Here is a 12,111-nt window from a genome sequence, read left to right as displayed (position 1 = left end):
AGTACCCATTCGTCTATTTCTTGATGAATAATGGGAACTACGACATGGAAGCAAGTTTTTTTTCTATTTCTCGTACTTGCTTCTTCATGGTATCAATTTCATGTCGTATCTGATGATTTGTCTTGATCAATTTCTCATGTTCTTTAGTAAGGTTCTGCATGAATCGGCCAAAAGTAACCTTATTATATTCAAGCAAGTGCTTCTGAAGTATGGAAACCTCTTCACTAATCATGTCTTGTGTCATTCTGTTTCTTGGCATATATGTCTGTTTAACAGTTAGTCTCTGACATGCTAATTTTTTCTGGTATCTTTCTACTTCATGTTTCAAAAATAACTCTACCATGGAATTTACTCCACTGGCATCAGACACAGATAGTGGACTACGCTTCCTTGTTGTGAGACGAATCCATGCCTCATGTATTACAGAAGCTGGTAACATAACTAGTAGCTCAGTATATACCTGGTTGAAAGACATTAGTTCTTATTACGAAAAAAAAAATTTGGAATTCCAAAGAATTCTGAAGAATTCCATAGAATATCTTATCATATGACACCTCCCAGAAATCTGTTAGATGTCATGTGCTAATGATTGTCTTTCTCTTAGTATTGAATAATAAAATGCCTCTACTAAGTCATAAAAGGCATTTGGAATGTTTGGTACAGGGCATTTCATAAATGCATCAATACTAGTCTTAGAACTTATGACCATTTTAGCTAATGCCTTTATACTTTTTATTGCATCCTCTACATCTTTAAAGAGACCTCTCTGAATTGTGATATGTATAAGGTCATCGATATATTCTTCACTATGTATATCATAGATTGGATCGTCTTCCATTTTAACTATCGGGAAAAAATATAATTTATTATTAATATATGCCTAAGTATCACTAAACTATTCTATATCATTCTAATATTTCTCTGGTAATCTGGTCCCTATAGCTATTTTTTCTGCTGCCTCATGACTTGTACCACGCTCAAGAAGTTTCTTATATACTTGAATACACCAGTGTCCGAATGGTAAGGAGGATATACCATCTGACCAAATCCAGCGTTTTGTATCGATTGGGGATAATGCCTTCTTCTCTGACTCGATTAGTGATATTACATGATTTTTTGTACGCATTCCCACATTCTTGGCATAGAAGACACCATTTTCAAACAGACAGTCCCGATATACTTGAGTCATAGGATCGAAGATTTCATCTTTTTCTACTGTATCATCTAATAAAGTTCCACCTAAAGATGGGAAATATGTGTCCTTAGCCATATCACTCATACCCTTCTTGCTTACTCCTTTATGTTTGGACTTTGTAGACTTGTCTGCCAAGACATAGTGGTAGGATTTTGCACGGATGTGGTAGGATTCAGTAATTACATTTCCAGGAGTCTCATCCTTGAAAAGCCCGATTGTCTTGGTATCATTAAGGTCAAAGAGATCTGGACGCTCTGCCATATCCTTGTAAATATCTTCTGTCTCGACATGGTAGATAAAGGAGTCAGTATCCATATATCCAAGTCGTACTTTGTTTCCATACTTCTCTTTGACAAAACCATACCAGAAGCGGTACATTAAGAGTTTACTGAGACCAAGGATAGATGCACCGATAATGATAGGTTTATTGAGAATAACACTAGCCTTACCCATATGTGCTCCTACAAGTGTGTTGCCAAGTTGACGAGCATACTTGAAGGAGGGCTTGCGAACTTTCTTAAGGAATTTCTTTTCATCATTTTCATTGATCATTCTCATAAGCTTGACATCCTGATACTTACGTACATTCTCCATAGTCTTGCCATAGACTGAGTTATTCATGAGTTTAAAGAAGTCTTTCTCAAATGAATTCTTGGATTGTTGACGTAAATTTGTATTTTTTGCAATATAAGGAGCTAACCAGTTATCTTGATCAAATGATAGGACTTGTGTAATCTCATCTACAACCATGCCTAACTTAATGTAATACTGGAGCTCTTGGTAATGTATAACATAATCTTCATGTTTACTAAGATGTGGAACTAACTTCTCTGTTTCAGGAAATCGCCCTCCATCTAAGTTATCAACAAGTTTGGTTATATATGGGCTTAACCTATCCTTTTTTACAGCTATACTATCAACTGCAGGAGGTAAATCTTGTAGATAATCATGAGTTTTAAGGGGGAAGTGCGCTTTGATATTTAGGAAGTAACCACGGGCAGCATCTGGTTTTGTATTAAGAATTACATTAAGTATCTGCTTCTGCTTATCTAGATTCTGTTTGAAATATTCTGGAGATGCTTCCCATCTGTAGTTACCAATAGGCAAGTACTGGCTCATAGCCCATCCATACAGATTGTTTGCATCTACATAGGAAATCCAGGTAGTAGGTTTAGAGGGATTAAAGGAGTCACCCATCTTAGGGTTATTGGCTTTTAAGAAACGGTGTCCTGCCATAGCTATTCCTCCACGTTTAGCCTTTTCAGTAAAATCATGCATGGTCATGTCAGTGAATAGCTCTATTTTAACTCCAGTCATCTTAAGCATGCCATCCCAAGAAAGTGCAGGAGCAGAGACATAATGACTTGGGTCAAGTCCATAATGATGCATCGCTGTCTGTCTAAATTTTGTCCAGACATCTGCTAGGAGAAGAACATCAGTCTTAAGGTAAAGGTCATGATACTCGCCCAAGTTTTTGCAGCCAAATTCCTTCCAAACTTTTTGTGCATGTTTGTAATTATCCTGAGTGATCTTTCCTCCAAGAGTACTATGAAAGTCATGAATAGATGGGAGTTCTGTCTCCTTGAAACGATCATGTGAATCAATATATTCATAAGGATAAACCCCCTTACGTGTGATTAAGTCAATATGTTCAGACGAGAAGTTGTTGAAGTGTCGCTTTGTAAGGGGTTTATCTGTCCCTAAATTCTTTGCAAGGTTTGCAAGACTGGAAGCCATGAACTGCATGCTATCAATGTACTTGAATTGCCCTACTTTCATGGATTTGTAACGTTCGAATGTCTCTGCAATAACTTTAATTTGATGTGCTCCAATTGATCGTCCAACAGATTCACAAACTAAATGGGAGTCATAGCCACGGAAGTTATGAAATACTACAGGAATTGGAGTCTTCCATGCTTCGATTTGAAGCTTAAGATTGCATGCATTATGAGCAGCCCCACGAAACTTACCTGTGATGTGGCAGTGATCCCAAACTTTTTTGTCTTGCACGCCCTGATTGAAATTCCCATTACATATCCAACAACTAACTGCTTTAGTGAATTCCTTTTTAGCTTCCTCTGTTACAATACGTTCTACTTTTACTTCTAAAACATCATTAATCCTTCTTAATTCTTTATCAAGTCTGCTGACAAACTCTTCTGTTGCATTTGGTCCTCGGTATAAGAATGGCCCCCATGTCTCATCAGTTTCAATCCAGTGGACCATATAGCAGAAGCTGTTAGCCTTTTACTCCATAATCTTATGCATATTTCCACCATAGTTTTCATTACACTTTCTGTTATCAGCCTCAAAGTCTGCAATAATTACACATGGGGCATACATTGTTCGGTTAAAATTCTTAAACTCCTCAAAATCATTCTTACCTTTAACTGGTAACTCAACTCTTTGTGGTGACTCACCTAATCCAAAACACCATTCCTGATGATTAGTTAAAGATTTAGACGATGGAAAGCTTTGGAAGCACCGATTGCAAAGATGCTTCTTTCCCTTGTGGGATGTATCTTTGTATATTAAAGCATCAGGATTCTTAATCCAAAGGAAGTGATTCTTCTGACCATACTTTCCTTCATCTGATTTTGTAATATCTGTAAGGGCCATAAGGTGAATGATATGTTGACGGTTGTAATTCTTACTTGCAATAACAGGTTTTGGAATACCAGTTTTCTCCTCCCATTCCCATACATTAATGGAGATCTCAGGATTGAGGTCCTCAATCTTGCTAAATATGCGTGGACAAACAGGAGTGGGCATGGGAATTGCATTGAGATTGACTTGTTCCAAGTATGGCTTAAATTTTTCTGCCCGAAAGATTCGCTCAAGTTTTTGTGTATGACCATCTTTATATGCAAAGTAAGCACCTAAAGCCCCTTGCAAACATTTTTCAGAAGGCAAGCCTGTGTCTGGATCTATGAGATCTTTGTTATCAGGATTGATAGTGCACTTCTTATTTGCAAGTGCCTTAGGTGTAAGAATGTATGAGCCTCCTTTTGCTCGGCGGTAAGTATACGTCTCAATAGTTAATATATCTATACTAACAATTTTCCAACCAGACCCTCCTTTCATAAATTTGACAATTTTATCCGTGATATCTACTGCTGATTTTGTTAAATGATCATCTATATCATTCTTTAAAAGAAGTACACGCATGACTCCTCTATGATAAACTTGCTTATATGTTCCACTATTATCTGTATATGTAGCCAATATAGTGATAGCTGATTTGATTTGCCCCTTTTCTTCAAGTTCCCTCTCAAGAATTTCTGTTATTTTCTGGCGGGTATCAGCTATTATACTTGGAAAATATGGTATATCTCTAACATTTGGTTTAAGATCAGCTTGCCATACTGTCTTATGTTTTAGAGATTTATGTGGACGTGCAGGATCATGACCTCTTTTTACAAATTGAATATCACACCATCTTCCTCTATAATCTCCTTGCATATAAGCAAACCATTCATTATCTGTTTGTGGAACTCTTCTTTTTCGTGGAGTATATTGATTGTAATCACCAGGTCCTGCTAACCATTTTGCTAGTTCATCAATTGTTAAGTTAGGAGTTTTCTCTGTATGAGCTGGGATAACTTCAGGTGTGGGATCCTGGAGTTGCTCCGGTTGTGGTTGCAATTGTACAATCTCAGGTGTGGGATCCTGGAATTGCTCCGGTTGTGGTTGCAATTGTACAATCTCAGGTGTGGGATCCTGAGGGTTAGCTGTAGACTTGCATAGAAACTTTCTATTTTGATGCCCACGAAGCTTTTGTGGAGTTGCAAAAGTCTTTCCACATCTATCACAAGTTCGATTGCTTGTTGCCATACTGGTTGTGTACTAATAATCTAAAAATTTTTTTCTTCAATTAATAAATTCTAAAATGTTTCCCATCTTATTACTATCAAAATCGGTATGAAAATAGGCTTCGTCAAAGAATCAGAGCAATTTATGATTAGGGTTAAATTTTGGTTAGACTTTATTGTCCCAGATTTTTTCGTATTGCAGGGGAAGCTTTACAATATGTCTAGTTGTCTTCCTGCTGTATATTTTTTGGTTAGACCTCAGACAGATTTTTGGTTAGACTTTTGGTTAGACCTGTTGTCCCAGATTTTTTCGTATTGCAAGGAAAACTTTACAATATATCTAGTTACCTTCCTGCTATACATTTTTTGGTTAGACCTGGGTCAGATTTTTGGTTAGACTTCGCTGTCCCAGATTTTTTCGTATAGGAGGAAAAGCTTTAAAACATATCTAGTTGCCTTCCTGCTATACATTTTTGGTTAGACCTGGGTTAGATTTTTGGTTAGACTTCGCTGTCCCAGATTTTTTCGTATAGCAGGAAAAGCTTTACAATATGTCTAGTTGCCTTCCTGTTAAAAATTTTTGGTTAGAGCATGAATGGCTTAAATTATCGAATGAATCCATTTTAGAGTATCATAAAAATAGTATGCCACAATGGATTGCTGAATCGTGCTATCAGTATTACAGATACTTCGTGTCCTTCATACCTTTAGCACTTATAAAGGCAATCTGATATAGCATAAAATTATGATACCCTGGAATAGATCCATGCGTGGTAATAATGTTTAGGAATATATGATTTTAATCTTATCTACAACGTTTGGGGGTTCTTTTTTAGCTATCAAGTAATAACATATCGGGAATCAAGGTTATGTGGTCTGGGGATAGAAAAACAGGTATAATGTTATCATATCAGAAATCAAGGCTAGGTGGTCTGGGGGTACACTAAATTATGGTTAGACCTATGTGATAGCCGCTGTCCCAGAACCCCCAAGTTTGTCCTACTCCAGGTCTAACCAAAAAATGTATAGCAAGAAGGCAACTAGATATATTGTAAAGCTTTCCCTGCAATACGAAAAAATCTGGGACAACAGGTCTAACCAAAAGTCTAACCAAAAATCCGTCCGAGGTCTAACCAAAAAATATACAGCAGGAAGACAACTAGACATATTGTAAAGCTTCTCCTGCAATACGAAAAAATCTGGGACAATAAAGTCTAACCAAAATTTAACCCTAATCATAAATTGCTCTGATTCTTTGTCGAAGCCTATTTTCATACCGATTTTGATAGTAATAAGATGGAAAACATTTTAGAATTTATTAATTAAAGAAAAAAATTTTTAGGTTATTAGTACACAACCAGTATGGCAACAAGCAATCGAACTTGTGATAGATGTGGAAAGACTTTTGCAACTCCACAAAAGCTTCGTGGGCATCAAAATAGAAAGTTTCTATGCAAGCCTACAGCTAACCCTCAGGATCCCACACCTGAGATTGTACAATTGCAACCACAACCGGAGCAACTCCAGGATCCCACACCTGAGATTGTACAATTGCAACCACAACCGGAGCAACTCCAGGAACTCATACCTGAAGTTATCCCAGCTCCTGCAGAGAAAACTCCTAATTTATCAATTGATGAACTAGCAAAATGGTTAGCAGGACCTGGTGATTACAATCAATATACTCCACGAAAAAGAAGAGCTCCCCAAACAGATAATGAATGGTTTGCTTATATGCAAGAAGATTATAGAGGAAGATGGTGTGATATTCAATTTGTAAAAAGAGTTCATGATCCTGCACGTTCACATAAATCTCTAAAACATAAGACAGTATGGCAAGCTGATCTTAAACCAAATGTTAGAGATATACCATATTTTCCAAGTGTAATAGCTGATACCCGCCAGAAAATAACAGAAATTCTTGAGAGTGAACTTAAAGAAAAGGGGCAAATCAAATCAGCTATCACTATATTGGCTACATATACAGATAATAGTGGAACATATAAGCAAGTTTATCATAGAGGAGTCATGCGTGTACTTCTTTTAAAGAATGATATAGATGATCATTTAACGAAATCAGCAGTGGATATCACAGATAAAATTGTCAAATTTATGAAAGGAGGGTCTGGTTGGAAAATTGTTAGTATAGATATATTAACTATTGAGACGTATACTTACCGCCGAGCAGAAGGAGGCTCATACATTCTTACACCTAAGGCACTTGCAAATAAGAAGTGCACTATCAATCCGGATAACAAAGATCTCATAGATCCGGACACAGGCTTGCTCTCTGAAAAATGTTTGCAAGGGGCTTTAGGTGCTTACTTTGCATATAAAGATGGGCATACACAAAAACTTGAGCGAATCTTTCGGGCAGAAAAATTTAAGCCATACTTGGAACAAGTCAATCTCAATGCAATTCCTATGCCCACTCCTGTTTGTCCATGCATATTTAGCAAGATTGAGGACCTCAATCCTGAGATCTCCATTAATGTATGGGAATGGGAGGAGAAAACTGGTATTCCAAAACCTGTTATTGCAAGTAAGAATTACAACCGTCAACATATCATTCACCTCATGGCCCTTACAGATATTACAAAATCAGATGAAGGAAAGTATGGTCAGAAGAATCACTTCCTTTGGATTAAGAATCCTGATGCTTTAATATACAAAGATACATCCCACAAGGGGAAAGAAGCATCTTTGCAATCGGTGCTTCCAAAGCTTTCCATCGTCTAAATCTCTAACTAATCATCAGGAATGGTGTTTTGGATTAGGTGAGTCACCACAAAGAGTTGAGTTACCAGTTAAAGGTAAGAATGATTTTGAGGAGTTTAAGAATTTTAACCGAACAATGTATGCTCCATGTGTAATTATTGCAGACTTTGAGGCTGATAACAGAAAGTGTAATGAAAACTATGGTGGAAATATGCATAAGATTATGGAGCAAAAGGCTAACAGCTTCTGCTATATGGTCCACTGGATTGAAACTGATGAGACATGGGGGCCATTCTTATACCGAGGACCAAATGCAACAGAAGAGTTTGTCAGCAGACTTGATAAAGAATTAAGAAGGATTAATGATGTTTTAGAAGTAAAAGTAGAACGTATTATAACAGAGGAAACTAAAAAGGAATTCACTGAAGCAGTTAGTTGTTGGATATGTAATGGGAATTTCAATCAGGGCGTGCAAGACAAAAAAGTTTGGGATCACTGCCACATCACAGGTAAGTTTCGTGGGGCTGCTCATAATGCATGCAATCTTAAGCTTCAAATCGAAGCATGGAAGACTCCAATTCCTGTGGTATTTCATAACTTCCGTGGCTATGACTCCCATTTAGTTTGTGAATCTGTTGGACGATCAATTGGAGCGCATCAAATCAAAGTTATTGCAGAGACATTTGAACGTTACAAATCCATGAAGGTAGGGCAATTCAAGTACATTGATAGCATGCAGTTCATGGCTTCCAGTCTTGCAAACCTTGCAAAGAATTTAGGGACAGATAAACCCCTTACAAAGCGACACTTCAAAAACTTCTCGTCTGAACATATTGACTTAATCACACGTAAGGGGGTTTATCCTTATGAATATATTGATTCACATGATCGTTTCAAGGAGACAGAACTCCCATCTATTCATGACTTTCATAGTACTCTTGGAGGAAAGATCACTCAGGATAATTACAAACATGCACAAAAAGTTTGGAAGGAATTTGGCTGCAAGAACTTAGGCGAGTATCATGACCTTTACCTTAAGACTGATGTTCTTCTCCTAGCAGATGTCTGGACAAAATTTCGACAGACAGCGATGCATCATTATGGACTTGACCCAAGTCATTATGTCTCTGCTCCTGCACTTTCTTGGGATGGCATGCTTAAGATGACTGGAGTTAAAATAGAGCTATTCACTGACATGACCATGCATGATTTTACTGAAAAGGCTAAACGTGGAGGAATAGCTATGGCTGGACACCGTTTTCTAAAAGCCAATAACCCTAAGATGGGTGACTCTTTTAATCCCTCTAAACCTACTACCTGGATTTCCTATGTAGATGCAAACAATCTGTATGGATGGGCTATGAGCCAGTACTTACCCATTGGTAATTACAGATGGGAAGCATCTCCAGAATATTTCAAACAGAATCCAGATAAGCAGAAGCAAATACTTAATGTAATTCTTAATACAAAACCAGATGCTACCCGTGGTTACTTCCTAAATATCAAAGCGCACTTCCCCCTTAAGACTCATGATTATCTACAAGATCTACCTCCTGCAGTTGATAGTATAGCTGTAAAAAAGGATAAGTTAAGCCCATATATAACCAAACTTGTTGATAACTTAGATGGAGGGCGATTCCCTAAAACAGAGAAGTTAGTTCCACATCTTGGTAAACATGAAGATTATGTTATACATTACCAAGAGCTCCAGTATTACATTAAGTTAGGCATGGTTGTAGATGAGATTACACAAGTCTTATCATTTGATCAAGATAACTGGTTAGCTCCTTATATTGCAAAAAATACAAATTTACGTCAACAATCCAAGAATTCATTTGAGAAAGACTTCTTTAAACTCATGAATAACTCAGTCTATGGCAAGACTATGGAGAATGTACGTAAGTATCAGGATGTCAAGCTTATGAGAATGATCAATGAAAATGATGAGAAGAAATTCCTTAAGAAAGTTCGCAAGCCCTCCTTCAAGTATGCTCGTCAACTTGGCAACACACTTGTAGGAGCACATATGGGTAAGGCTAGTGTTATTCTCAATAAACCTATCATTATTGGTGCATCTGTCCTTGGTCTCAGTAAACTCTTAATGTACCGCTTCTGGTATGGTTTTGTCAAAGAGAAGTATGGAAACAAAGTACGACTTGGATATATGGATACTGACTCCTTTATCTACCATGTCGAGACAGAAGATATTTACAAAGATATGGCAGAGCGTCCAGATCTCTTTGACCTTAATGATACCAAGACTATCGGGCTTTTCAAGGATGAGACTCCTGGAAATGTAATTACTGAATCTTACCACATCCGTGCAAAATCCTACCACTATGTCTTGGCAGACAAGTCTACAAAGTCCAAACATAAAGGAGTAAGCAAGAAGGGTATGAGTGATATGGCTAAGGACACATATTTCCCATCTTTAGGTGGAACTTTATTAGATGATACAGTAGAAAAAGATGAAATCTTCGATCCTATGACTCAAGTATATCGGGACTGTCTGTTTGAAAATAATATCTTCTATGCCAAGAATGTGGGAATGCGTACAAAAAATCATGTAATATCACTAATCGAGTCAGAGAAGAAGGCATTATCCCCAATCGATACAAAACGCTGGATTTGGTCAGATGGTATATCCTCCTTACCATTCGGACACTGGCGTATTCAAGTATATAAGAAACTTCTTGAGCGTTGCACAAGTCATGAGGCAGCAGAAAAAATAGCTATAGAAACCAGATTACCAGAGAAATATTAGAATGATATAGAATAGTTTAGTGATACTTAGGCATATATTAATAATAAATTATATTTTTTTCTCAGTAGTTAAAATGGAAGACGATCCAATCTATGATATACATAGTAAAGAATATATCGATGACCTTATACATATCACAATTCAGAGAGGTCTCTTTAAAGATGTAGAGGATGCAATAAAAAGTATAAAGGCATTAGCTAAAATGGTCATAAGTTCTAAGACTAGTATTGATGCATTTATGAAATGCCCTGTACCAAACATTCCAAATGCCTTTTATGACTTAGTAGAGGCATTTTATTATTCAATACTAAGAGAAAGACAATCATTAGCACATGACATCTAACAGATTTCTGGGAGGTGTCATATGATAAGATATTCTATGGAATTCTTCAGAATTCTTTGGAATTCCAAATTTTTTTTTTCGTAATAAGAACTAATGTCTTTCAACCAGGTATACACTGAGCTACTAGTTATATTACCAGCTTCTGTAATACATGAGGCATGGATTCGTCTCACAACAAGGAAGCGCAGTCCACTATCTGTGTCTGATACCAGTGGAGTAAATTCCATGGTAGAGTTATTTTGAAACATGAAGTAGAAAGATACCAGAAAAAATTAGCACGTCAGAGACTAACTGTTAAACAGACATATATGCCAAGAAACAGAATGACACAAGACATGATTAGTGAAGAGGTTTCCATACTTCAGAAGCACTTGCTTGAATATAATAAGGTTACTTTTGGCCGATTCATGCAGAACCTTACTAAAGAACATGAGAAATTGATCAAGACAAATCATCAGATACGACATGAAATTGATACCATGAAGAAGCAAGTACGAGAAATAGAAAAAAAACTTGCTTCCATGTCGTAGTTCCCATTATTCATCAAGAAATAGACGAATGGGTACTGTTGCTTCACTCAAATTTTGTGTGGACTGCGCATGGGATTTTTTTACTGTGCATAGACTTTGCATGGACTTTGCATGAAAAATTTTAACTGCACATGGGCTTTGCATGGGCTTTGCATGGGACTTTTTTACTGCACATGGATTTTTTCGTAAAAAATGTTGTCTAAGATTAGAAGGATATGGGAATTCCTTCCCACAATGCTGACAGGTACGATCAGCTAGTTTTTTTTTATAGGTTGGCTATCTACTGCAAAAACATTACGTTGTGCCTTATGTACAGAGAGAGGAATTGAGACAACCTGTCCATTTACATTTGCTTTGAACTCACCCTTTACTACAGGTTCCCAACCTGCACGATACTGCCACTGTGTACCAAGTATTAGCAATGATTTGTCCTTACCATTTCGATCCTTCTCGGTAGGTATAACAGAGAATTCGTCTGATATAGTGACTGTATTTGTACCTTCACCGATAGTTATGGGAATTTCATTGATAGTGCCAAGAGTTTTGGTTGATCCAGCTACACCATTAAGTGCATGTATATTCTTTCGATCTATTTTGAGACCTAGATGCTTAGCTACATTCTCAGAGATCACTGAAGAGTCAGACCCTGTATCGATTATAGCATAGGGTATGCATACATTTTTGATTTTACAGGAAATGGTCGCTACATCATTGGGATCATCTAACTGGAGAAAGTTGATTTCTAAGGG

General features: G+C 37.1%; 2 protein-coding genes across 2 annotated transcripts; one reads left to right on the top strand and one right to left on the bottom strand.

Moving 5' to 3' along the window:
• Positions 1–568: 568 nt before the first annotated feature.
• On the bottom strand, positions 569–838 carry OCT59_014092 (uncharacterized protein; the record flags this gene model as incomplete). The annotated part of the gene is made up of 1 exon (XM_066141947.1): positions 569–838. The coding sequence occupies one exon, from the start codon at positions 836–838 to the stop codon at positions 569–571; it is 270 nt and encodes an 89-aa protein (XP_066002025.1).
• A 9,724-nt stretch (positions 839–10,562) lies between these two features.
• Positions 10,563–10,832, top strand: OCT59_014091 (uncharacterized protein; the record flags this gene model as incomplete). Its single annotated transcript, XM_066141945.1, has 1 exon — positions 10,563–10,832. The coding sequence occupies one exon, from the start codon at positions 10,563–10,565 to the stop codon at positions 10,830–10,832; it is 270 nt and encodes an 89-aa protein (XP_066002024.1).
• Positions 10,833–12,111: the final 1,279 nt, after the last annotated feature.

The sequence above is a fragment of the Rhizophagus irregularis genome, chromosome 21 (genome assembly GCF_026210795.1).
Source record: "Rhizophagus irregularis chromosome 21, complete sequence".
Taxonomy (NCBI): domain Eukaryota; kingdom Fungi; phylum Glomeromycota; class Glomeromycetes; order Glomerales; family Glomeraceae; genus Rhizophagus; species Rhizophagus irregularis.
Note: the sequence above shows the minus strand (reverse complement) of the source record. Positions and strands in the feature narration are given on the sequence as shown.